Source organism: Brassica napus, unplaced genomic scaffold (genome assembly GCF_020379485.1).
Source record: "Brassica napus cultivar Da-Ae unplaced genomic scaffold, Da-Ae ScsIHWf_1160;HRSCAF=1649, whole genome shotgun sequence".
Taxonomy (NCBI): domain Eukaryota; kingdom Viridiplantae; phylum Streptophyta; class Magnoliopsida; order Brassicales; family Brassicaceae; genus Brassica; species Brassica napus.
Genome location: NW_026014583.1, coordinates 16,921 through 44,705, shown reverse-complemented (window position 1 = coordinate 44,705; position 27,785 = coordinate 16,921). Strand labels below are relative to the sequence as shown.

Below are 27,785 nucleotides of genomic sequence, written 5' to 3'. Positions count from 1 at the left end.
TTGTACAAGTTTGATAAGTATTGTGGCTTGTCCAAGACAAATGGTGTTTCTGAAGATGCTTTCAAGTTGAAGTTGTTCCCTTTCTCTTTGGGAGACAAGGCACACCAATGAGAGAAGACTCTTCCAAGTGACACTGTCACTACTTGGGATGAGTGCAAGAGAGTTTTCCTTGACAAGTTCTTCTCTACTTCAAGAACAGCTAAGATCAGGAACGAAATCTCTGGGTTTCAACAGAAAGGTCTAGAGAGCTTCAGTGAAGCATGGGAGAGGTTCAAGGGCTATTGGTCTCAATGCCCTCATCATGGTTTCAGCAAGGAGAGTTTGCTTAGCACCTTCTACAGAGGAGCTCTACCACAGTGCAGAAACAGGCTTGACACTGCCAGCAATGGTTTCTTCTTGGGGAGAACCGAGGAAGAGGCAGAGGAACTGGTAGAGAACATGGCTAAGAGTGACTTGGTCTACAGTGAGGACCATGATAGGGTCAACAGAAGTGATGATCAGCAAACAAAGAAAGAGATTAAGTCCTTGCAAGAGAAGATGGACTTGCTTCTTTCCAACCAAGCTAAGAAAGAGCAGATGAACTTTGTGGGTGGTCCTATTCAAGAGCTTCCTCCCAAGATCAATGAGGTTGATGGTTTGGAAGGCCAAGAAGAGTTGTGCTTCATCAACAACAATGGTTCTTGGTACAAGAAAGAGCCTATCTTTCAGTACAACAACTACCAGCAAAGGTCCTACTCTAACAACCAGCAAGGAGGATACCACCAGAAGCAAAACACTCAGCAAGGGAGCTATCAACCTAGACAAAACACCCCTCCGGGTTTCAACAACAACAACAATCAGTCTACTCAGGCTCAAGGAATTTCTTCCCAAGCTCCAGCTTCAGATACAAGTGTGGATGCAATGTTCAAGAAACTTTTGGATTTTTGGGCAAAGAATGAGAAGACAATGGGTTATGAGTTCAAGAACATTCACTCCAAGATTGATGGAAGCTACAATGAGCTCAACAACAAGATTTGACATTTGGAGAACCAGTTTGCTTCAATGAATTCTCAACCAAGTCGCCAACAAGGGGCATTACCTGGAAAGTCAGAGTAAAATCCCAAGGAAACAATGAAAGCAATCACCCTACGGAGTGGTAAACAGTTGTCTCCAAGAATTCTCACCAAGGATGGTGAAAAGCAAGGTGGGGAGGTGGCTATCAACATTGATGATGAAGTGGTGATTGTAGATGAGAAGGTTGATGAAGAAATTCTAGAAAAGATTGTTGAAGCTAAGGGTAAAGGAAAGGTTGGAGAAGAGAAGAGGACAGTGAAACATGGTGAAACTGCTACTCCAACAAAGGAATCCTCTTTTGTTCCTCCTCCCTATGAGCCAAAGCTACCATTCCCTGGGAGATTCAAAATACAACTATTGGAGAAGTACAAGACACTCTTTGAGAAACAAATGAGTGAAGTTCAGGTCACAATGTCCATCATTGATGCTTTTATGTTGGTTCCTCAATACAGCAAATTCTTGAAAGATGCTTTAGCTGCAAAGAAGAAAGAGATGGAGGGCATGATGATCCTTACCCACGAGTGCAGTGCCATTATCCAGAGGTTAGATGTTCCAAGGAAGCTAGTGGATCCAGGATGTTTCACCTTACCTTGTGCTCTAGGACCCATGGTGTTTGAACGGTGTCTGTGCGATCTTGGAGCTAGTGTCAGCTTGATGCCTTTGTCTATTGCAAAGAAGCTTGGATTTACTCAATACAAGAAGTGTAAACTCTCTTTGGTGTTGGCTGATAGATCAGTGAAGATTCCTGTTGGTATCTTAGAAGACCTTCTGTTGATGGTTGGTAACTTTGAGATCCCTACTGATTTTGTTGTGTTGGAGATGGGGGAGGAAGCCCAAGACCCTTTGATCCTTGGAAGACCATTCTTAGCCACAGCAGGAGCTATTGTGAATGTTAGACAAGGAAAAATTGATCTTCATCTTGGACAAGGGAACATCCTCCACTTTGACATCAATGAAGTGATGAAGAAGCCAACCATCCAGAACCAAATTTTCTACATTGATGAAATGGATACTCTAGCTGATAAACTTCTAGAGGAGTTGGCACTTGAAGACTCTCTACAGCATGCCTTAACAATTGAGAGAGAAGTCCAAGTGATTGAGAACAAGGAAAGTGTTGCCTATGTGAAGATGCTGGACTCTCACAAGGGGAATAGTGGTGAAGAACAGAATGAGGAGCTTTCATATGAGATTCACCATGCTTCCTCAACTACTCAACAAGAGAACCTCCAAGAGGATGATTGGAGTGAACTCAAGGCACCAAAAGTGGAGCTTAAACCTCTTCCCCATGGTGTAAGGTATACCTTCCTTGGCCCTAATGATACCTACCCTGTCATAGTGTGTAGTGAGCTTAGTGAAGATGAATTGTCTAAACTTTTGAATGAACTTAAAAAGTATAGAAAGGCAATAGGCTACTCACTAGATGATATTAAAGGGATATCACCTTCTTTATGCATGCATAGGATACATCTAGAGGATGAATATATGACTTCTATAGAACATCAAAGAAGGTTGAATCCCAACTTGAAAAATGTTGTTAAGAAAGAGATTCTAAAACTCTTAGATGCAGGATTAATATATCCTATTTCGGATAGCAAATGGGTGTCTCCTGTGCATGTTGTCCCAAAGAAGGGAGGAATTACTGTGGTCAAAAATGATAAGGATGAACAAATACCAACAAGAACAATAACATGACATAGGATGTGCTTAGATTATCGAAAACTTAACTCAGCATCTAGAAATGATCATTTTCCATTGCCATTCATTGATCAAATGCTAGAGAGACTTGTAAATCATCCCTATTATTGTTTTCTTGATGGGTATTCAGGGTTCTTCCAAATCCCCATACATCCAAATGATCAAGAGAAAACGACTTTCACATGCCCCTATGGTACCTTTGCTTATCGAAGGATGCCATTTGGGCTATGTAATGCTCCAGCCACTTTCCAAAGATGCATGATGTCTATTTTCTCTGATCTTATAGAGGATGTTGTGGAGGTATTTATGGATGACTTCTCTGTCTACGGATCTTCGTTTTCTGCTTGTTTGTCCAATCTTAGCAGGGTCCTCAAGAGATGTGAAGAGACCAACCTTGTGCTGAACTGGGAGAAGTGTCACTTCATGGTTAAGGAAGGGATTGTTCTTGGACACAAGATTTCAGAGAGGGGGATTGAGGTAGATAAGGCAAAGATCGAAGTGATGGTTGGACTAGCTCCACCAAAGACGGTTAAAGACATTAGAAGCTTCCTTGGTCATGCTGGATTCTATAGAAGATTCATCCAAGACTTCTTAATGATAGCAAGGCCAATGACTAAGCTTTTATGCAAGGAAGCTGCATTCAATTTTGATTGGGAATGTCTGGAAGTGTTCAAGAAGTTGAAAGATAAGCTGGTTAGTGCCCCCATTGTGCAGCCACCAGATTGGGATCTCCCCTTTGAGATCATGTGTGATGCTAGTGACTATGCTGTGGGAGCTGTTCTTGGTCAAAAGAAGGACAAGAAGACTCATGTGATCTACTATGCGAGTAAAACTCTTGATGAAGCCCAAATGAAGTATGCTACAACTGAGAAGGAGCTGCCAGCCATTGTCTATGCCTTTGAGAAGTTCAGAAGCTACTTGGTTGGGTTAAAAGTCATAGTCTACACTGATCGTGCTGCATTGAGACATCTCATGGCCAAGAAGGATGCTAAGCCAAGACTGTTGAGGTGGATCTTGCTGCTACAAGAGTTTGACCTTGAGATCAGAGATAAGCCAGGAGTTGAGAATGGCGTAGCTGATCATTTGTCTAGACTGAAGATTGATAGTGGGATCCCTATTGATGAAGGGCTTCCAGAAGAACAGATCATGGAAATTGGAGCAGTAGTAGCAGTTTGTGAAACTGGAAAAAAGTTTGAAGAGGTGAAGGCAACTGAAGAGAAAGGTCCTTGGTATGCTGATCTGGTGAACTACTTAGCTTGTGGAAGAGAGCCAATGGGTCTTGACGGATATGCCAAGAAGAAGTTCTACAAAGATGTGAAGAGATACTATTGGGATGAACCTTACCTCTACATCCTTTGTAGAGATCAACTCTATAGAAGAGTAGTAGCTGAAGATGAAGTTGAAGGGATTCTCACACACTGTCATGGATCATCATATGGAGGTCATTTTGCTACTTTCAAGACTGTCTCAAAGGTGTTACAAGCTGGGTTTTGGTGGCCTCATATGTTCAAGGACACTCAAGACTTTGTCTCTAGGTGTGATTCATGCCAAAGAAGAGGAAACATCACCAAAACGAATGAGATGCCTCAAAACCCAATTCTAGAAGTGGAGGTGTTTGATGTGTGGGGTATTGATTTCATGGGACCATTGCCATCATCTTTTGGCAACAAATACATCCTTGTAGCTGTTGACTATGTCTCCAAGTGGGTAGAAGCTGTAGCAAGTCCTACCAATGATTCTAGAGTGGTGATCAAGATGTTCAAAAGCACTATCTTTCCAAGGTTTGGAGTTCCAAGAGTTGTCATCAATGATGGAGGCTCCCACTTCATCAACAAACTGTTTGAAAGTCTTCTCAAGAAGAATGGTGTGAAGCATAAGGTTGCAACTCCCTACCATCCTCAGACAAGTGGTCAAGTTGAGATCTCCAACAGAGACATCAAGTCTATTTTGGAGAAAACTGTGGGGACTACAAGGAAAGACTGGTCTATCAAGCTAGATGATGGACTTTGGGCTTATAGGATAGCTTACAAGACCCCTTTGGGAACCACACCTTTCAACCTTGTGTATGGAAAGGCTTGTCATCTACCAGTTGAGCTTGAATACAAGGCATTATGGGCTTTTAAGTTGCTGAACTTTGACATCAAGAGTGCCAAAGAGAAGAGACTTCTCCAACTCAATGAGCTTGATGAGATTAGACTGGATGCTTTTGAGAACTCAAGGATTTACAAGGAGTAAACCAAAGCTTTTCATGACAAGAAGATCTTGAAGAGAGAATTCAGTGCTGGAGATCAAGTGCTTCTCTACAACTTTAGACTGAAGTTGTTTCCCGGGAAGCTCAAGTCACGATGGTCCGGTCCTTTCAAGATAAAGGAAGTTAGGCCATATGGGGCAATTGTGTTATGGGATAAGAATGGTGGAGACTTTACAGTCAATGGACAAAGAGTTAAGCTCTACATGGGAACCACAATAGAGGAGAAAAGAATCTCGGTTTCACTCTCCGACCCCATCACCGCCTAGCCAAAGGGAAGCAAAGTCAAGCTAGAGACTTAAAACAAGCTCACTTGGGAGGAAGTCCCATGTCTATCCTTGTACATACTTAATAAAAAAACAAACAGAAAATCTCACGCGGGTTGAGGTCACGCGGGTTCCTCTACCCGCTCGCACGAATTTGGTCGGAGACAGCAATCCGACGCGGGATGACCCACGCGGGTTGTCTTACCCGCGTTGCTTCGTCATAGGCTCGACGCGGGATGCATCGACGCAGGATCCTCTACCCGCTCGCATGACCATGTATTCAGAGACATACGACGCGGGGTCGCACGAGGTTCATTCACCCGCGTCGACAGGTCAAAACCCACTCAGGTATGATTTCTATCGTTAAACCCGGTGACCCGATCCGACAACCCGACAAACCGACCCGGTTCAACCCTAAAACACCTCCTACCCGCGTCTCACTCTCCCTTTTCCTCTATCTCTCTTTCACAAAACATCCAAACCTCCCACACCAAATCACCCCATATCTCACTCAATTCTCCACCAAATCACTCCATTCTTTTCCTAAATCCAAGCTTTCGCCCCTGTAGTTTATATTCTTGTATCACATCTTCATTTCCTTTCATCCAAAGCAAGGTATTGTATCATAAAGTTCAATTTCGTAGGTCTCATGAACCCTAGAAATTTGAACTTGAAATTTAATCGTTCTCCTGCTTGATACTTGTGAAATAGACTAGGAAAGGCTTATATATCATGTTGAGTTGTTGATTATATGGTGAAATTGAGTTGAATTTGAACTTTGATAAATTAGGGTTCATGAGATTTGGGGATTTTTCGAAATTGCTTTATTCCCATATGATTTTGGTTTGGTTTGGTTGGTTAGGGTGTTTGAGAACTTAATTAGAGAACTTACTAATTGAAGAACTCATTTGATGCTTAAATTTTGCTTAAAAGCCTTATTCTTTGCTTATGATCATATCTTGTGTGCAATGTGATAGTTTTGTTAAAACTGAATCATTATGAATTGAATTCACATTTGCATTGTCAAGTTTCTTTCTCCCATTTGCTCATCCTTTTCCAAAGTTTGAAATTTTTAGGTACAAATGGAGAGAAAGGGCCAACATAATATGGAAGCTGAGAAACAAGAGCTTGCAAGGCAAGAGACTGCTAGACATGAGAAGTCTCTATCCTCAGTATCTACACCGTGAGGAACTTCTAGGCAGCAAGTATTGGCAGCAAAGAAGAGAGAAGGCAAACAAGTCGCCACTGCTGAGAGTGTGGATGCTGGTGGTAGAAGGTCAGCCCATTACAAAAGGTCAAAGGAACCGAAAGGCAAGGGGGTAGCTCTTCCCCAAGAGGAGGAGAATGAAGACATCACTGAAGAAGACCAAGCTCCGCACAAGAGAGCCAAAGTGTCCAAGGGGAAGAAGGTCGACACTGAGAGGGATAGAACCAAGACACCAACTGAAGATGAGCTATATGGGCATTTGAAGAATGGTGTATTGTGGCCTCCAACTCGATTTGCAGATATCAAGATCATGGAAGAGTTGGAGATAGGTGACGACATCAAGCAAATCTTGGAGCACATGAACATGCAAAGCTTCTTCACTATGGCCTATCCTACCTACGAAGATGAGTCTTGTCAGTTTTTGTCATCATTGGTGGCTACTTTTCACACCACCAAACATGTGAGGCAAAGATGGGGAAAGATCAAGTTCAAGATCCATGGGAAGGTTTACAACATGACCTTCAAGGAGATTGGACAAACCCTTGGTCTTCAGGATTTGGAGGAATCATCCATCCCTATCCTATATGATGCCCCTAGAGAGGAGAGCATTGCTAGAATGGTTTGGAAGGTGTTGGCGGGGAAGACTCGCAAGCCAAGCCGTGACAAGAATGCTTCCATTCGCCACCCTTCAGTGCGCTATCTCCACCGGTTAATTGTCCACACCATCTTTCCAAGAAAGGAACCAGGCACTGTTAATGATGAGGAGCTACAACTTCTTCACCAAACCGTTCAGCATTATGCTCATCCTTCTCAGTTGCCTTTTGTCGATACTGATTTCTACAAGAATTTTGGAATGGTGGGATTCTTTGTGAAGCGCCTCGTCCACTACAAAGAATGGGCTTGGACAACAAGTGACCCAGAGCCTCAGGTTGGCATTGGTGGTTTGATAACCCCATTGCTTCAGTTCAAGGATATACCCTTAGAAGATGATCCAACTGGTCCCGCCCTATTAGACGGAAGCTACTTGAAGAAAGCTCAGTACTTCAGTGGAAGTTTCAATGGAACTTGCGTCTACTCTTACATACAGTCTACACGAGAGGTTGAAGTGCTTCCCCAAAACACCGCCCTAACAAGCTTGACTAGGCCTGGAGCTATTAGCTTTGATATTGGGAGTGAGCACTTCCTTGGTCCCCATGGTTCTTTAGGCCCCATGCGATCTCCCAAGAGGAAGATGACAGCAGATAAATGTGGTGTGTTCCAAGAAGAAGCTTCCGGTCTAAACTCCAAGCTCCTCTATGGTCCTCCTCGTTACCACTTTGAGCAGCATCAGGGAGCTCTTCCCCATGGACCCCTTCGCCAGGCTCATGAGCATATCAGCAACCTCCAACGATGGAACAAGGCTCAGGATAGAACAATCTTCAAGCTCAAAGACAAGTGTAAGGCGTTGAGTAAGACCGTGAAGAGGCAAGCAGAAGCTTCAGCTCAGTTCATGAAGAAGGTAGCTGATATACTGACTAGAGGAGCTGTAGCGGGATGTTCATCATCAGACTTTGACTTCCTTACCCCCCAGCCTCAACCTTCAATTGGTCCTTTAGCAATCAGACTTCCTGCCACCGAGAAAGAGCTGCTCCGCCAGAAGAGAAACCCACCAGCTCAACCGTCCAACTCAGGAAACAAATCTCCATCCCTTGCCTCTACAGAGGAGGAAGCTGACACCGAGGATGAGGCATCGGCCTCCTCCCACGCTTCATAGAGAGGTACTCCACCACTTCCCATTGTATATACCAGTTTTTCTTTGCATTTATCTCTCTTTTCGATATCTCCTTCAACTTCCTAACACAGAGACTGTGTGAACTAAGTTTGGGGGAGGTTTCAAGTATTTGATCATGTTTTCTTTGATGATTTGAGTCTCATGCATTGAATTGTACATACATATATGCATAGAAGACACCCCAAAAAAAACACAAAAAGTAACATGTAGTTGCATCACTTGCACTTTTAGGATTGAGTCTAGAGCATATAGGTTGCATTCACTTGCATTGGGAACAATGATTTAAAATTCCTTGCAAAGAACCCTTGTCTAGAACTCAAAATGACATCCTAGTTAAACAAATCAAGTAGCTTAAGCATCTCTTGAAAACCTTGCACGCTTCGAGCCTTGAAAACTCTTCTTGAAACTTGTTTGCTTGCTTGATGTTGGCATTGTTCTTGAGATCAGCTCCATCCCGAACTTGGCTTGAATGAACTTAATCTCTCTTGCATATGGGCATTTGCATACTTGATCATGGATCTCATACACATTTGGGTTATCTTATTCCTTTATATACCAATCTTTGTTAACCCAAATGGCACTCCATACCCTACAACCCTAGCCATTCTTTGAGACCAAACATTTAATTGCATGAGTGAGGCCTCTTTTGATAGTTTGTCATGTACAAAATCTTGAGAGTATTGGAGGCGACATAGGTTTATTCTCATCTCTTGCTAGCACAATGAGTTAGCATCTGGGAATGGTGAGAGGGGTTTGTGTATTCTAAACTTCAATATCTTGGGTTTGGGGAGTGAGAAAAATGGGAGAGATGAGCAAAAGAGTATAAATAGAAAAGAAAACTCTAGGGATAAAAAGAAAATATGAAGCTCTTGATTATGCAAAAAAAGAACCTTCCCCCTAAAAAAAAAAAAAAAAAGAATCAAAGAGAAGTTGGGGAAGGGAATGAAAAAGAGTTAGAGCTTATAAAAAGTGATTTAAAATCCCTAGTGGTTGAGCCAAAAGAAAAAGAGAGTTGTTCATTGGGTGAGTGATGTGAGGGGTTTATTTTGATTTTGAGATTATGATAAAGAGGGTAGAACTTGAGATTACTTATAACAAAAGGGGGTAGTATGATGAGAATGAATCTATGTATGCATGAGTTGCTTCTAATCTTAGATAAATTTTGCATAATGATCAAGCTCCTTGTTTTTGAGTGATAACCACCTTGAAATGATGACATTTGAACCCTTCTCTCTTTATTCATACTAGACCATACTTACCTAGCCAAATGATTGAGATCATGTGCCCATTTGTGAGAACTCACCATGTGTGTGTGTGTGTGTGAATCAATGTGAGAGCTGGTTTAAAGAACTTGTTGGTTGATGAGTATTGCAACTTGTATAGAGGCATAAGGAGTATTGATAGGCCTAGAGAAGCTGGAGTATAATAAGAGAGTTGCTCAAGCTATTTGCTATGTTTCTTTAGGATGTTAAGTTGGATACTAGGAAGTGTTACTTTTGGCTATGAGTTCCCACTTTCAAACCTCTTTCCCTTATGAGTTCTTGCAAAGTCACTTGAGGACAAGTAAATAACAAGTTTGGGGGAGTTGATATCTTGCATATTTGCATTGTTTTAAGCTTCCATTTTGTACATAATGATAATATAGATTAAGAGTTTAGAATCTTTAGGATCCATTTTGCATTCATATGTCTGAATCAGGTAATGGAGTATCCTATGGAGTAATCAAAGGTGTTTAGAAGCATTGTGATCCAAAAAGAGATGAAGAATGGAGATTGATCAATCATAAGGCGATCCACGCGGGTAGCAGAACCCCGAGTCCACTGACCCGCGTCACCAAAAGACCGACTCAGAGAAGCCACGCGGGAAGGATCATGCGGGGTCGACTACCCGCTCGCACGAGCTAGAAAAATCATCAAGGTCCGACGCGGGGAAAGCGACGCGGATGATCCCCATCTTTCCTACCCGCGTTGCCGAAGATTTTGTTCGAGGAGTCACGCGGGTGAAGCAGCGCGGGATCACTCACCCGCTCACACGAAGAAGGAGTATCGTCGAAGGTCCAACGCGGGGAGAATGACGCGGATTGGTGCCGATCGTCTCAACCCGCGTCACGAAGAGAAGGAGCCGATAGATTCACGCGGGACGGAGCCACGCAGGATCGCCTACCCGCGCGCATGGCAGAGAATCCTCGACGACGATCCGACGCGGGTTGGCTGACGCGGGTTGTGCCCGTCCATTTCTACCCGAGTCGAAACTTATCCTTAGTCGGATTTTAATGTTTTCAAGGGGATTTTTAGACTTTTTAATGGAAACCATTAGGTTTACCAAAGATATAAATACTCTTGTAATCCCAAAGTTGGGACTGATCTTGTTTTCTATCTAATAAAAAAGAACTTTTAGGTGAAAGATCTGATCTTGATCATTTTCTCTTGTGATTTGCTTGATTAATTTGATCACTAATCATGATTAGCACCAAATCCCCATTGATTCTTGGGCTCATCATGAAGAGTAGTGAGTAGTCATCTTTGGATCCATGGGTGAGGGAGACTAAGGGTGATTAAGCTAGATCTAAGGTGTTTTAGTATAGATCCATCTTGTTCTTTGCTAGTAGAGTACTTTTAATGCAATTTTAGAGTTGGCCTCTCTAAATTTGAGCTCTAGGCATTTCACACCTGAAAGGTGTTTGATGAAATGCCTGAACCAACTCTCCTAAGCTTTTAACATTATTTACCAAAGAGATTTGTTGTTAAAGGTGTTAAGATGGCTAGTAGACTTGAGATTAATGATTACTTAGATAACATTCAACCAAAGATTTGATGCTTGAGTTATCTTAGTAAATGAGCATTCATCTAGAGATAGAGTTTGTTTAGGATGGTGTCCAGGTCTAAGGTAGAAAGATTGGTTGAAAGTAAACATCTTTAGATTGAAACTTGATCACCCAAAGTCAATTCCTATAGCCCATGAGTTCTCTTATCTCATAAGAAAGAAAGCTTTGTCCTTTATTGCATTTCAGTAGCATTTTGGTTCAAAAATCATCTCATCAATTGATAGCACTTAGATTAAGCATGGTCTTGCATTCCCTTTGCTTTAGAATCACTTAGAACTGGTTTGACATCCTTTATTTTACAACATTTGATTGAGAGCCTTGAAACTCTTATCATCAATTGATAAAGCAATCCGAAACAGGATCTCTTCATTGAAGTACACTGGGCAACATAAGTTGGAAGATCTGTTCTGTCGATGGGTGGAAGTATATATTCGACAATAGGAACTTGATGATTTAATCTGATCCAAATAGAAACATTACATTAGAGTTTTTTTCCAATTTTTTCACTTGTAAATGGCCTTTTATTCTTTGATTAATAAATATAAAATTTAATCAAAAAAAAACTTAGAAATGATATTATGATAATTAATATATGTTTAATATATATTTTCATATATATTAAATATTGTCTGGACTGCCTTATCAGTTGTTTATATCACATGTAATTATGAGATTTAATATGATTTTGTATCAAAACAAAATCATGTGTATTTGTAAGTCTGTGTGGGTTTTAATTCCTTTACAAAAATGTATTGTCACATAATATGACTCTATAATACTCTTACTATCCAAAGAATTTCGTTATAAGTTAATTTGTTTGTGTAGATAATTAGGTTTCAATATAACTTTTCCTAAAAAACTAACCACTAAAATTCAGTAAATTATACAATATTAAATACATGAATTACTATCCCACAACCACATCTTATTCTTGGTTATCAGCAATACAAAGAAGAACACTGAAGCTTTACTGGGAGCATTAATATATAACCCAATAATTACTGAATTTTCTATAAGTCTTTTAAATGCACCATAAGTTACAACAATAATATATGTTGAATAGTAAAGAAGTTATAAAAATCAATTTAAAAACATAATTATAAAATATGTTTTAGTTTCAATTAGGTATAAAAATCAATTTAAAACTACTAACGTAATCATAAAATACAATAACATAAAATATGGGCTATAAAGAATAAAAAATCTAAATACACATTGATAGGTATCAATCAATGAAGTTTTGGAATATCTTGCAATTGGTTTGATATTAACCAAGTGATGCAGTTTAAAAAACAAAAGTAGTGTACTTAATGGATTAATGTTGTAGTTTAAAATTTTAATGAGCAAAAGAAAAATTGAACATGAGAAAAAATGGCGTAGATAAAAGTTTTATAAATCTTTTTCATAGAATGTTTTATAAAGTTTCATAAAAAGCAACAAACTTCTTTTTAAACCATGAAAATGAATTATTGTTATAGACTATAGACCAAAGCCTAGTTGATCACTCATGAGTGATTACTAACTTTGTTCCTCTGATTGAAGCTTCGTATAAGATCAATAGTACTGTCACAGTAAAAGCGGGTAGCAGGTGTTGAGGTGAGTATCAGCTTTCCTGTAGTCATATAAGAATATGTTGGAGTGAGTTACTATGCATTTTACTGATTAAACAACGTTTAAAACAACCATATAAGATCGATAGATATTACCTTTGCACACTCTGGGATTGATGCTTGTAATGATTACGACTTCGTGTTTCAAGTCTGTCCTGCAATGTAACTCTCTAAACAGAGCAGATGCATTGTCCATTAGGGTCAAGCGAACCCTTTTTGACCTGTATGTAATGTGTGAGTGTAAATAAGCTGGACTCACTCAAAATATTAAATAAAGGGGTGGGTTTAATGTAATCTCGGTACCTGCTTAGCAGTATGCAAATTACTACCTTTGTTGTTGCAACTGGATTTTAGCAATCCTAAAGTTAGTAAACATCATAATAAGAATTTGGAATGAGAGTGTTGTATTTTCCAAAACAATGGGAATGTTGGAGGTTCATGCGCATCAACTTTTATATTAAATCCTGTTTGTTATGTCGTTTATTTTTGCATTTATCAGTAGCTTATGTAATCAACTTGTTTTGCTCAGCAGTAGCTTATATTATTTAAATTCTAACGCATATGTGGTGATGTTTGATCTGTTTATTGTTTGATTTGTCAAACTTTTGTGGTTGCCTAGAGTAAAGTAGATCAGTTATGGAATAAAAGTTTGGTATAACTCATGTGCAGAAGCAGTGGAAAGTTATTATCGTTACCAAGAACAGATACTAAGGTCTTAGGACAGAAAAATGGAAATCGTAGATACGATGGTGGACATTTTTACGAAGAGGAAATGTAGATGTGATGAGATTTACCGAGCTGGGGAGCCTAAAATTATTTTAAAATAAATCAGTGATCAAAACTTAGTAATAGAAATCAATTTATTTAGTTTATAGTATAGGTAGACGTACTTGATAGTAGTGAGATATCCATCATCAGGGTAGGAGTTTTTGCTATGACTTCTTCAGTTGATAGCTAAAATACTGAAAAACATATAAATGTGAATTATTAGATAAGTAATCACTGAAAACATATTGAGTGTGATTCTGATTTTAAAATTTTACTTACTCTCATGGGAACGAAGGCGGTTGAAGATTTCTTTGTACACTATGTTCTTCACTTTTTGTGGGTGTGAATCTTCGCCTTTAATGATTTTTAGTCCTGCTCTGCTTGTTACACATGAGAGTGCTACATAGAGTTGACCATGGGCGAAGACGGTTTAGGAAGATATAGGAGAATCTCTTTTAAACTTTTCCCCTGACTTTTGTTGATTGCCATTGCATAACACAATCTAATAGGGAATTGTCGTCGACGTAAAGTGAACGGTAGCTTTGTTTCATCATGCAAGAGTATAATCCTTGGTATCAATACTTCTTTTCCAATGTGTGAGCTAGTGATTATTTCTGCCTTAAGCACTCGTTCGCCTATGTAGGTTAGGATCATACGGGTACCATTACATAATCCTTTTCTCTGATTTATGTTTCGCAGAAGCATAACCGGGGCCCCAACTTGAGAGTGAGCTTATGAGAAGGCAATCCTGGAAATTTCAAGGAATTGAGATACTCAATCACATATAATGTATCATTTTGATCAGATTGAGTGTCTGAAATCTCAAAGCTATTGTAACTGTAGTAGTCTCTTGACTTCCCGTCAGTTTTGGAGATTGTGTATGCATTGATCTCATCGACTGTTTCATTTCGAGGTGTACGTATAGCTCTATCAATGTAGGAGCTTTGGGAGGCCTTTATCTTGTTGACTTCTCCATATGCGGCATCAACAACTTGTTTTAAAGAGTCATCCTTAATCTCTTGAACCAGTGAGTTGTCGACAATTATCATCTGTTCATGGTAGCCATCATCCTCATCTTCTTGTACTGATTGTGTGCGACCTTCCCCGACTTTGAGAAGCCACTCAGAGAACTCCTTCTCGTCTTGATTGACTCGCATATTTGTTTTCAAAGAGAACTTGTGGCAGCTATCCCATAGATATGAATGACTTATTGAAGCTATGACAGATACTTTGCATTGTTTTCTGAAAAACTTAAAGTATAATGCAAAGTATATTAATATTTTGCATTGTTTTCTGAAAAACTTAAAGTATAATGAGATTCACAACTGTGTTTTAAAACAAAATGGAGGAATTAGTAATTTTTAAATTATTATTTGATACAGAACTATAGAAATTAGGACTGAATAATAAAAAATGAAATATTTACATATATATTAATTATATATAAACTAATAAGATAATTATTTTTATATAAATCTTAGATGAATAAATTAGTAGTTTCCATAAATATAAATTATAAATAAACATATAATAACTCCACTTTCGTGATTCTTTACAAACACAGGAAACAGAACTGTCTTAAGATATCAACCTCTAATATTACGATGATGAGTAGTGTGTATATGAGCCAACATGAAGCAGTTTATTTTTTATTGTTTCTTTTCATACGTTACTTCACATTGATCATCAATTGGTTGATTGTTACAATATAGTTTATTAAATATTGTTACTTCATAAAGATTGTTACTTCACAGAGATTGTTACAATATTAAATATCACAAAGCTATTATAGTTTATTTTTGATCGTAAGAACAGAGATAATTCTAATATTGTAAGACATAGAGTTATAAAGTGAAAAATCAACGACTCCACCCTTGCACGGGACTACATCTTCAAAATCGTATATCTTTCAAATACAATTTTAGATCAGTTACATAAACATATAAATGAATTTTATAACATGTTTAATAATTTTTGTTTAGACCAAAAATAATATAAGTGAATAAGAAATCAATGTTTCTTAACCCCAATGAAGCCAAAATGCCAAATGTAAAAAATTGGTTGTTACAGATGGTCAATATAAGAAGAAGGAACGTATACTTATTGATTGAGTAATGGTTTATGCACTGTGATCCAGGGGTTCATCTCATCAAAACGTGTTGTGAGTAATACTACACAATTGTATTTAAAATGCAGTGATTTGTAAGACCTCCTGTGTGTAATTTTGTTCTTACGCAGATATAAAAGTACGTAGCATAAGTAGTCTAGGATCCTTAGTCAATCAGACTAAATATGTAAAATCATTCCTTTGAAACAGCTAAATAATTATTTGTCTTACCTCCGGTGTCCAGACTGCTTGTCGAAGGTGGTTTCCCCATTTCGTCCAAGATCCAAACCTTAGTATGCGATCAATAAAACATAAACATCTTAGAATATGGAACTTCTTATGGAGAGGGTTAGGTGATTTAAAAAACTTACACTTTTAAGAAGATTTCGAGATCTGGTTGCGTGAACAGTTATGGGTCTCGAAAAAATGTGCAGATCTTTTTTTGTGTGTTTTAGAGAAGGCATATTAGGAATTTTGTAGAGAGAAGAAGAAGGGCTTGATTCTCGTGAATACTTGCCTTTTATTAAAGCAATGATTTTACAAATATGGTTAATAGATATTCTCAAAAATAATATGATATAAATCTATTCAACTCTTCGATACTAAAATCAGCCATATATCATTCTTATAATTGCTACTTAATAAAAAAACTCAAAAAAAAAATCATGAAAATAACTTGGGACATGAAAATAGAATCCTCACATCAGTAAGGGAAGATTATACGGGTATAACTAATAGATTATGCATACATTCTCAGATGTTTATCCCCAAGTTCAAGGAAAATCGTAAGTTATCAACATTCCTAATCGTATGTTTCTCAAGTGAACTGCCTAAAGTGAAAGGAAAAACATATAAAAGATCATATTAGGATAAGTAGATGCTTAAAGGGATAAGTAAAAACATATAACGAAAATTGTATCAGAATAACTTAAACATAAAAAGACAAAAGTCTGAAGATTAAAATTGAAAGAAGGCAAAGTCTTTATAGAAACGTAAAAACAGTAAGAGGATATGTTGAAGCTATATTAGCCACTTTTGGAACGCTTGGCATCGTCTGACTCAAGACTATCAGCAGCTTTTCTAGCCCTATCACCCGCAGGATCTCCATAGCCGCTGGAAGGAGCAGATCCATCACCCATAGTCGTAGGAATATCATCGGACATTGCTGGAAGTGGAGCTTCTGGTGGGAGTATCTTTGTGACAGTTATAGTCTGAGTCTTGCCTTTCAAGTTATGGTCCGACACTTTCACGATGAACTTCCCTGTCTGCCCTATTGTATCAAGTAAAGCTTGCGGAACCGGAACGTAATGGTCAGCTCCTGCTCCCTCATTAGACTAACAATCATATAGAAACATACGTGAGTTAAAATAATACAACCTTTACTAAATGCATGAATGGGTGATGTTCCAACTAATTTGCTATAATACAAAATTATTTGCTATTTATAGACAGATCTAACATTACCTCAAAGAAATTAGCAACCAATTCTACTGCATGTTTCCCAGTCAACTCCTTGCCGGCATTACCAAGGATGACAAAAACTGCTTGCTCACGCTTATCATAAATAGAAATCTTCGTGAGGTACCTGCAACGAAAGAAGATTAGCTATTAGTACTGACAAAACGTAGATGAAACTATGACTACAACACTTACTGAGGGACGCCCGTGACTTCACTCTTCTCACACTTCTTGTTGTTGCACATCAGGGAAGTAGGGCCTTTAACTGCTTTACTATTAAATCCACCGCAAGAAACGTAATACCAAGAAGAACCCTGGACAACATCATCTATAGTTGCTGTGCATTCAAACCAAGCAACCTTCATTGTGGAAAGTAAAATAAAATTCGTAAGTACCCAAGCACACATAAATGAATGATAACAACAGAACAACTCTTGACCTTAGAAGCTTTCTGCTTAATGTAGGAGAATAGCTCCTCAAGAGTCACTGTCTCATGCTTTGTGACTACCTCAGCAGCAATCCTATTAGCAATACCTGTGTTGGAGCTCAACCTGAGAAAAGGCGGAAGCCCAAAGATTGTTACAGATGAAGACGCTTAAATATCAAAACTATACTAAAATTATGAACACAAATGCCTACCATTCAAAGTAATCCTTGCTAGGCTGAACATCGTCGTCCATGAACACTCGAGATGATGACATAGAAGTGAGACAAAGGGTTCCTGTTAACCAAAGCTATACGATTAACCACAGCTAATTTATGCATATGAGCATGGAATTTTATTATTAAAATGCTAACCTCCAAGAAGCTTAGGGTTCACTGTGGTGACCAAAAGAACGTGTGGGGTCCTTCCATACGATTTAAATTTCTGGCAGAACTCAGATGCGGCATTATCCCATAGATAGAGCTTCATCACTGGTCCACTACATATGTAAACATTACGTGTTAAATATAACACACAACGAAAACAACTAACAAATGGATAAACTTACTCATGTGTCTGAACATGAACACATAGATGCCGCTTCTCAGCTATGGCAACTTCGTCAAGAACAGTATGGTCAGTGAGAGTCTGCCCATTCACCAGCCTCATGTGGCCAACACAATCTGAGATAGAATAATTAAACAGTCAACAGAATAATACTCTAAATAGTTAACAAAACTCAACGGAATAATAATCATTAGAGGTGATAAATTATAAACTAAAAATGCAGGCATAAAGACCAACCATAGTTCAACATGACTTATCGTAAAGATCACCCTTGGAATCACAGTTGGCCATAACTCCTCGAAGCTGTGGAACCTGAACCTGTCTTCTGGAATAAGAACCGGAGGGTTCTCAAGAACGGATAAATCAGAATTCCAACTGAATGAGACGATGGCGATATGATCAGCAACCGAGAACTGAGCTTTGTTCCTGGATCCGAAAAAATTTCTGAGCTTATAGACGGAACCAGCTACCAGATCAAATGTCCCTACTCTACCGGCTGGAACAAAACCTTGAATAACAGTTCCCTGAAAATAAATTGAAATCTTCGATTAATATAAATCAAACAATACATCAGATCACTTTGAAAACTTAGGCAGACATATATAGAGCGACATATATAGAGCAGACATAGGAACCAATCCAATCTACGGAAAAGAATAAAACTAATACGTTGTACTGAAAGCAAGACCAAGAATAGCAATCCGATGAACTAATCTAATAGACAAATATAAATTCAGAAACACATAAAAAATTAATAAGATCTACCGAAAGCAAGACTCGGAGAATATATCTAAACGACTAATATTAAATCAAAAACACGATTCAAGAAGAAAATAAAGAGGGAAGCTAAAGACGTTGACAAACCTCTTCGTCGATAAGGAGCATCTCTTGTCCAATCAGGGTCTTCGTGTATATATTTCGAGCCTCCCATAAGTGAATCAGACAAAACCTCAACTCGGCTTCGCGTGGGCCGAGTGAAACATCTCTGAAGAACATCACTTGGTTTGCATGCGCGGAGGACAGAGCGGTAACAGTGTTTGGGTTCATCGGATTGGTAGACGAAACAGGAGACTTCCCGCTTGGTTTCGCAGTCACAGAGGAGGCGACGGTCTTCTTGCTGGCTTTGCGATCGCCGGAGACGGATGAGTTGCCGGTGGATTCCATCGGGATAAGTTTTTGAGAGTCATTTCAACTTGGATGGGAAGATAAGATAGGAATAGAGATTTATATATAGATAAACAGAGAAGAAGGTGAAAGGAATCCATTGAATGAGCTTAATCAAGGATTCAGTTAGTGGTGACTTACTAGGGAGACGAAATTGAAGAGATGAGAAACGGAAGAGATGGAAGTCGCAAAGGTACGGGAGAAAAAAAAAAGAGATTAGGGCTACGAAAAACGGAGACAGCTGCTCGTGGCGTAGAACACGTCCACACCATTCCAGAAAATGGGCTACACTAAAACAGCCCAAACAACAAACAAAAACCACCAAAAGCCCAAACCAGTTGACTCAATAGATGACGTGGATGGAATGATGCATCCCTATTGGTCGAATTACGTGTCCGACGTGGGTGCCGTAAGTAGACTTCTTTTGCTCCTTTTAGTATAGTTTTGATAACTATATACATTTAAAATTTATTGATTGTTTATGTTATAATTATAGATATTAGATTTGCTATAAAAAATTTATATTTATATTTTTGAAATTTTTTTTAAAGAAGTTAATTTTTTAGAAAAAATATTGTATTAATTTTAATTTATTCTAAAGTATTATATTTATATACTAAAGATATTTTCTCATTACATATTTTAATATTATTTTTTGCACATTTTATGTTTAATGATAATATTTTATTAAATTATTTAGATGCATATATTTGTTCCAATTATATAAAAACACTACTATATAAGTTGAAAAAATGAAAGATATTTCTCATTACATATTTTAATATTATTCAATGCAGATTTTAACTTTTATTGATTATTTATTTATTTATTTACTTATTTACTTAGATGCATATATTTGTTTCAACCATATAAAACTCAACTATAAAAATTGTAAAAAGGAAAGTTTATGATATTGTTATTTCTCAGAATTAGGAAAATACACTACAAAAAAAACACATCAATTCATTTGTATCTCATAAATAAATTATATAGTTTATTTTATTTATTACCCGCAAAATTAAGTATACTTCATATGATTAGAATTATCTAATTATTCAAAACAAGAAAAAAATCTGGTCGAAAAAAGAATTGTTATGAGTATGATAAAGTTTTACCGAAAGTAAATGCTAATAGTTAATTAGCATTTATGGTTTTGTTTTGGTTCGTAAAGAAAATTTATTTGTTACTATAAATATAGAATCTCTATTATTTTGTAAATATGATGAAAATCTAAGGGCATAATCCTAAAATTTTAAAATAGGATCATGCTTTAATATTATAAATATTAATATTATGGCCGGCTTATTTCATATCTATCAGTGGCCGGAAGCCACTTACTTCTACAGCTTGTGAACATAGCCGGTTTGCACCAGTCTTGAACAAATTAAAGGGTTGTGAATCATACTTGATTTGTATATTTATACGGAATCATTATGAATTACCATATCTACGAAAATTCTACATCAAAAAAAGGAATGTAGTATAATTTTTAAAATCAGCCTTATCAATCTTAGAGTATCTCCTTTCAAAAGGGAAAAAAAATAAATCTAACCAAATAAATAACCATAGTTTGGTATTTACTTAAATTTAATTTAACTAACTTATTCTTAACCAATTTCATGTTATTTCTTTCTCATGGTCCACAACGCAACTTCCGATCATCTAAATACCTGATCTCTTTCTTACATTTTTTATAATACTTAGCTACTCTTTTTATTTTTAAACAATTGCATAGACTCGATAATCACAACTTTTCCATTTTTCTAAAAAATACAATACTCCTATTTCCGAGCGCAGTTAATGTTCTATCTCGGTTTGATGAATCGGTTCGGTTTTCACACAGGGAGTAAAATAACAATTGGCACATGACCTATTTGACAATCACACAGAAAAATCTCTAAACCTATTTTTTTTTCTCAGCCGCTAATAGTTAATTAGCATTTATGGTTTTGTTTTGGTTCGTAAAGAAAATTTATTTGTTGCTATAAATATAGGATCTCTATTATTTTGTAAATATGATGAAAATCTAAGGGAAGAATCCTAAATTTTTTAAATAGGATCCTGCTTTGATAATTAATGGAGTAGTATAGATGTTAATTATAGGGATTAAAGAATTTATGAATATTTCCGAGCGCAATTAATGTTCTATCTCGGTTTGATGAATCGGTTCGGTTTTCACACAGGGAGTAAAATAACAATTGGCGCATGACCTATTTGACAATCACACAGAAAAATCCCTAAACCTATTTTCTTTCTCAGCCGCTTCTCCATCCTCGCAGGTAAGATCTCTCTCCCTTCTTCATATTATATTATCGAAATTCAGAGTTTTTATATCAGTTAATTGAAACTTTTGAATTACCAAGAAAGTAGAGATTCCCTTGGTAGTTGATAGGTTTCTAATGCAATTGTCTGCTGATTTGGGATTCTGCCTAGGATGATGGCTATTGGGGTTAAGTCATCTTGTCGTCAAGGAGACATCATGTCGTCATCCAACGACAGTTGTCAGAAATTTACTGGAGAAGAGATGGTGGAACCAGAGGTTTTGGAGGAATCTGGAGAGAAGATGAGCAAGAAAGCAGCAAAGAAGAGAGCCGCTACACTGAAGAAGAGGTTGTACCGTAAAAAGGAACGAGAAGAAGCCACATCATCATCATCTTCTCTTCCGGAGGATGAATCGTTTTCCAGCAACTACGGTGACGTGACTCCTAAGTCGGCTGCAGGTAGAAGCTGGAGAGAGGCTGTTGAAGGAAAAGAGTTGACTGATGTGAGCTACTTGGTTGAAGAGATTGTGGGGTCAGAGGTTTCCCTCAGAGGTCGAGTGCACAATCATCGCTTAGTCGCTAAAATATTGTTTGTGATCTTGAGGGAAAGTGGATTCACGGTTCAATGCGTCGTGGAGGAGGCCAGAGTTGGTACAAGCATGCTTAATTTTGTCAAGCAGCTGAGTCATGAATCCGTTGTTGAGCTTATCGGTCTCGTCTCTCTCCCTAAGAAGCCTCTCACAGCAACCTCTCAGCAGGTGTTGCTTGTTTCCTTTTCCTTGATTCGAATAGTGTGACATTATTAACTCATCGATAATGTATGTTGCAGGTTGAAATACATGTCACAAAAATGTACTGCCTCAGCAGATCCTTGCTAAATTTACCACTTGCTGTGGTGGATGCTGCTCGAAGTGAAGCAGATATTGAAAAATCTGTCAAGGTAGGTAGAATAATGTTGGAGCTGCTAATGTGCTCTTTTATATGTATCTTCTTTCATAAGAGATAGATGAAGCTGCTCTTGTTTCCATGATTGTTTGTTGCAGGATGGCAAACCAGCTGCTCGTGTCCTTCAGGACACGCGTTTGAATAATAGGCCTCTTGACCTCAGAACACCGGCTAATCAAGCCCTCTTCCGTATTCAGTGCCATGTCCAAATTGTAAGCCCCCCCCCTATTTATAGCTAAGTTAGGATAGGATTTGTCATCATTATACATGTGTTATATCCTAATGTTCCTATCATCATTATTTAATTGTTTGTGTAGGCGTTCAGAGAATTCTTACTATCCAAGGGGTTTCTTGAAATCCACACACCGAAATTGATGGCTGGCAGTAGTGAAGGAGGTTCCGCTGTATTTAGGTTGGACTACAAAGGGCAGCCTGCTTGTCTGGCTCAGTCTCCTCAGCTTCATAAGCAGATGGCCATATGTGGTGACATGCGACGCGTCTTTGAGGTTGGCCCTGTTTTCAGAGCGGAAGACTCTTTCACTCATAGACACCTGTGTGAATTCGTGGGTCTTGATGTGGAGATGGAGATACGAATGCACTACTCTGAGGTGTGTGCATGATTTTGTGCTAAATATTTCATCCCTCCATTAGTGCTAGCTAATAATACTACTTCCTGTTTTGTGCAGATAATGGATCTTGTGGGGGACTTGTTTCCGTTCATTTTCACAAAAATAGAAGAAAGGTGCCCAAAGGAACTTGAATCTGTCAGAAGGCAATACCCTTTTCACTCTTTGAAGGTATCTATCGTTTGGATTCTTAGGAAAAAAAACTTAAAAGTTTCTTTTGTATTGAAAATTGATGATTTGTGCACTAAACTTGTAGTTTCTTCCGCAAACATTGAGACTAACCTTTGCAGAAGGGATTCAAATGCTTAAGGTATGACTGGATTTTTTTTTTTTTTTTTTTGGAATTCAACTTGATGAATAATAATAATTGGGTCATCTTGACAGGAAGCTGGCGAAGAGGTTGATCCTCTTGGTGATTTAAACACAGAATCTGAGAAGAAACTTGGGCAGCTTGTTCTGGAAAAGTACAAGACAGAGTTCTACATGCTGCATCGCTATCCATCGGCTGTCAGACCGTTCTACACGATGCCATGTGAAGACGATTCTAACTACAGCAACTCATTCGATGTCTTCATCAGAGGTACGAGTTTGTCACCCAATTATGTTACTTGTACACTTGATTTAATAATTACTAAATTTGAGGTTTCTTTCTTATAGGAGAGGAGATCATCTCAGGAGCTCAACGTATCCATGACCCAGAACTCTTGGAGAAGCGTGCAAGAGAATGCGGCATTGATGTCAAGACAATATCCACATACATCGATGCATTCAGGTTACCACAAACTGTTCGATCTACTACTACATATCCACATGAGTTGAGTTGAGTTGACAAGTGGCTGCATGTTCACAGGTATGGTGCACCGCCTCATGGTGGATTTGGAGCGGGGCTGGAGCGTGTGGTAATGCTCTTATGTGCCCTCAATAACATCCGCAAAACTTCTCTATTCCCTCGTGACCCAAAAAGGCTTGCTCCCTAATATCATCGCTCTTTCCCTCGTGTTTCTCAAAGCCTTGCTCCCTTAATAATATCTATCTTATCAATCAAATTGTCAGGCTCCACTGATATTTTCTCATTGAAGATCTTTGAGAGTCTGTGTAACGATCGCTCCCGTTTTCTAACTTATTTTATTGGAACGGTTCGTTAAGGTGTTTAGTTAGTTACCTTTTAACTGTTGTGTGTTTAATGTTGGTTCTCTTAATCATTAATAAAGAGACATGTTTCAATTAACGGTATTGTAGACATTATTGGTCTCAAATTTTTATTAATAGTCTTGATTATTTCTATTTAAGGTCTTTTGTTTCTTTCTTCCTTTTCCTCATTCCCTTTCTCCCAATAGTTGTTGAAAATTAAATTTTTGGTGAATAAGTGCATGTTCGTTCCTTCTATTTAATATTTGAGTATGTCTTTTATTAAGGCGTGCCGTTACCATTTGTCACAGTAACAACTATAGGAGACAAGAAGTTCAATTTTTGTTACTATTAAACTGGCTGAACTTGTCATTAGAATTTTGCAAATGAGCCCACTTTATCTAGTTGAAGATCTCGCACTCATCCATGATGTTTCCTGTAAAACGTATAATTGTAATATCATCATATTGATTTGGTTCGTTACTCCACTTCTAGGATCCGGATTTCTTGTTTGGGCCCGAGTTTTCTAGTTTGTTTCGTTTATGAAAGGCCTTTTGGCTGATCTGATATATAAGCCTAGGGGTATAAAAAACATTTTAACAATTCGTAGTGTTTTTGCATGAATTGAGGACGATATGAACTTTTTGTAAAAGAAAGATTAGATTATTGGTAAGGAGACTAGACGGCTTCAATAGCTAGACTTAAAAGAAATTAAATCACACTTAAAACATAAATCAAACCGAAAAGAAATTAAACCACACTTAAACATAAAGCACACCGGTCCTAAAGCAGAATTAAACCACACTTAAAACATAAATCAAACTTGTCATAGAGCAGAAATCAAACCGCAGGGACTAAACCAACAAGCAACACAATCTGGTTCTCACGATAAGAAGATGATATCTCACCACCAATCACCATAGTACTCCACCTCTGCACGTCGGGCAATCAGTTCTTCTCCAAATCCATTGGTAGATGCATGCCTTGCAATACACGTGACCGCATTCTAACCCTATCCGCGCTCCGGGGTTGGCTATACTCTCATAGCATATAGGACATGCATTGGGAACACGCTGCCTATTAGCTAAGTCGACGTAATCGTCTTGTGCAAAGTAAGGTTGCCAGTAAGGCTGGTTTTGGTCCGCCACTGCTTGATCAACCACCACTGTTTCAACTTCGAGGTTGAAATTTGCTCCTCCACCACCTGCGCCATGTACATGTGCAGACAAGAATGCAGCAAGGGGTTCCCAATTGTAGTTCCAACCCTGATCGTAATCATTGAAAAGATCGGTAGCAATACGTTGACGAAGCTCCTCTTGCGTGTCTACACGCCATCCTTCCGTCGTATGATTGATTTGCTCGTAAGGTCCAAGGGGATGGCGGGGAGTATCATGACGGTGATAGTATGTTATGACTTCGTTCCCATTGAGCCAACGACTTATTGTGCGTTCGCAGTCGACCATCCTTACGACAAGGTTGCTCAAAGTACCAGCAGCTACGTTGAATCTTACAACACGGTATTCCATTTCGCTGGTCACAATAAAGTTGGCCATGATTTCCTGCATGGAGCACAAACTTTGTAAGAAAAAACCAAAATGAAACTCGTACAAACTTTTGAAGAAAAACCAAACTAATAAGTGATACAGAAGAAAAGAGAAAGAGAGCTTACCAGAGATGAGAGAAGAAGTTGAGTGATTTTGGAAAGTTAGAGAAACGGTTGTATTTATAGAGTGGAATGAGTATTTTGAGTAATATATATATTTTTTTCTTTGAAGCGCCAACGTAATATAAAATGTTTCGAGTATATATGTAAAAATGCATTGAGTATATAAGCAATTAAGTACATACAATTGTTTTCTATGTACACGCATGTGCGTCTGTAATATTACATGTTTGAGAGTGACATAATATTAATAAATAAAGTTCGAGAGTGACTTATTTCTACTGGCTAAGGTGATTTAAATGAAAAGGAAATGTGGAGTTATTGGTCTATGTCACCTCTATATAGTTTCCGAAACACAAAACTGAAACTATAGCCAAAATAAGAACTACTCTTAATAATTAATTATTCACTCACTTGCTTAATTGCTTTGTTGTTTTCTGCAAAACTTATATGTTTTCTTGTGTTAATTATGGTCCGGTGATGGTAGCATTAAGCATTGGTAGAAAACTGACATTGTCATAACATTGGTTAGTAATGCCAAATGAAGGATTGACGCCTAACAAAGGAAGACACTAGCTTATTTTCATAGGTTTTTGCTTCAGCTTATCTATCCAATTTATACTTTTTACTTATTTTTTTGTTCCTTATCATGAATTCATCTTCATTTACTTCTTTTAAAAAAAGAAATAATAAGTTGAGATAAAGTGGTTACATAGTCTTAAATACATATGATAATCATAATAGGATCAAGGCATATTAAGTAATTAGTATATTTTATAAATACATTTTGTTGGCCTAAAAAAGTAAGTTAGTATTTATCTTTATATTTACTTGGGAGCTTTGCCGTAAGGCAGTCTTGTGACACTTCAAGCCTTCAAGGAAAGCATCCATACTTGTCATTCTATCATGTCCACGACACGACTTAAATTAAAATCGCCATTGTAATCTCTTTAGAATGCATCTAATTAACCAGAGATCGGTTTAGACGAACCGGAAGTAAAACTTGAAGCATTTTACTAGTGGAACCTAGTTGGTGGATAGCATAAATGTAATACATAAGAAAAGTGACGTAAATAAAAATACAAAAATCATTATTCCATCCACCATTATCGACAAAAAAGTAATATTGCTTCCCGTACGTTGGAAGAAATATTGTCTTCTTCCTTCCCCATGCTGCCATGTCATATGCAATTACTATTCTTTTTCTTTTGGTCAGAATGCAATTACTATCCATCTACCTGATTATTGCTTCTCGTTCTCATATGTTGGAAGCACTTTATATGGAGTATTTCTTTTTATTTAATACTATGTCACTTTCCTTTCCAATTTTTTTTCTTTCCTCAATTACTTATGCAACGCACAGTCATTTTCTTTAAAGACGATCATTTTCTTTAAATGTCGTCGAAACTATCTCGTTATGTATTGTTCTAGTAGCCGGTTGAATTCCATCCGAAAAATGCAAAGTCATAATTATATAAAAAAGGAGAGTTACTAACTGCAATTATAACACGTCGCGTAGTATTATAATTAAATAATGGCTATTTAGTTTAAGTAATTTCATTGTATATATATTTATGAAATAATGACTAACTAATAACCACTAACTAGTGGATTTTTTTTTTCTGTTTTCTTCTTTTGGTTCTCTTTGCTTCTTTTTGTTTTTGTTATCACTGTGATTGTGGTATGTTAAATGAGCGAAACCAACCAGCACCTTGAATGATTGATAAAAATACAAAAGATAAGCTAAAATGGCAAAAACTTTTGATTTGTAAGGTTTTGTCAGTGTATGGCTAACTTACCTTAAAAGGTCTAAGGTCACACCACCATATATAAATTTTTTGACAGTGTACTGTCTAAACTCATAAAAACACATTAATGCATTACAACCTTTTATTTTTATAATAATTAAGCACACAAGCAAAATTAAACACATTTAAAGTGACTTTATTTTTTTATTGGCTATATATGAAACCAAATCATCCAATGATCTTGTGAAATGC

General features: G+C 37.7%; 2 protein-coding genes, 1 long non-coding RNA gene and 1 other non-coding gene across 6 annotated transcripts; 1 reads left to right on the top strand and 3 right to left on the bottom strand.

Annotated features, from left to right (window-relative positions):
• Nucleotides 1-201: 201 nt before the first annotated feature.
• On the bottom strand, nt 202-308 carry LOC125596253. The gene has a single exon (XR_007330985.1). It is a non-coding gene; the product is annotated as a small nucleolar RNA R71 (small nucleolar RNA).
• A 12,128-nt stretch (nt 309-12,436) lies between these two features.
• On the bottom strand, nt 12,437-19,788 carry LOC106376709. 3 transcript variants are annotated; one of them, XR_007330983.1, is made up of 5 exons: nt 13,722-19,771; nt 13,565-13,636; nt 12,978-13,033; nt 12,771-12,895; nt 12,437-12,676 (listed from the first exon to the last, which is right to left on the bottom strand). It is a non-coding gene; the product is annotated as an uncharacterized LOC106376709 (long non-coding RNA). The 3 variants fall into 3 exon arrangements; XR_007330984.1 differs by having other exon boundaries at nt 12,771-13,481; nt 13,722-19,787; XR_007330982.1 differs by having other exon boundaries at nt 12,771-13,636; nt 13,722-19,788.
• A 1,499-nt stretch (nt 19,789-21,287) lies between these two features.
• On the top strand, nt 21,288-24,222 carry LOC106376711 (aspartate--tRNA ligase 1, cytoplasmic-like). Its single transcript, XM_013816824.3, has 10 exons — nt 21,288-21,441; nt 21,596-22,181; nt 22,253-22,363; nt 22,467-22,580; nt 22,686-22,976; nt 23,055-23,165; nt 23,251-23,304; nt 23,379-23,574; nt 23,652-23,766; nt 23,845-24,222. The coding sequence occupies exons 2-10, from the start codon at nt 21,597-21,599 to the stop codon at nt 23,969-23,971; spliced, it is 1,704 nt and encodes a 567-aa protein (XP_013672278.2). The 5' UTR covers nt 21,288-21,441; nt 21,596; the 3' UTR covers nt 23,972-24,222.
• Nucleotides 23,843-25,869, bottom strand: LOC106374774. Its single transcript, XM_013814724.3, has 2 exons — nt 25,792-25,869; nt 23,843-25,681 (listed from the first exon to the last, which is right to left on the bottom strand). Exon 2 carries the CDS (start codon nt 25,673-25,675, stop codon nt 25,037-25,039), a length of 639 nt encoding a protein of 212 aa, XP_013670178.1. The 5' UTR covers nt 25,676-25,681; nt 25,792-25,869; the 3' UTR covers nt 23,843-25,036.
• Nucleotides 25,870-27,785: the final 1,916 nt, after the last annotated feature.

Bases quoted from the DNA above. Each gene is read 5' to 3' on its own strand.
- LOC106374774 (XM_013814724.3), bottom strand. From the start codon at position 25,675: ATGGCCAACTTTATTGTGACCAGCGAAATGGAATACCGTGTTGTAAGA.
- LOC106376711 (XM_013816824.3), top strand. From the start codon at position 21,597: ATGATGGCTATTGGGGTTAAGTCATCTTGTCGTCAAGGAGACATCATG. The intron at 23,166-23,250 runs GTATCTATCGTT...CTAAACTTGTAG, and splicing joins ACCCTTTTCACTCTTTGAAG to TTTCTTCCGCAAACATTGAG. The intron at 23,767-23,844 runs GTTACCACAAAC...GCATGTTCACAG, and splicing joins ACATACATCGATGCATTCAG to GTATGGTGCACCGCCTCATG.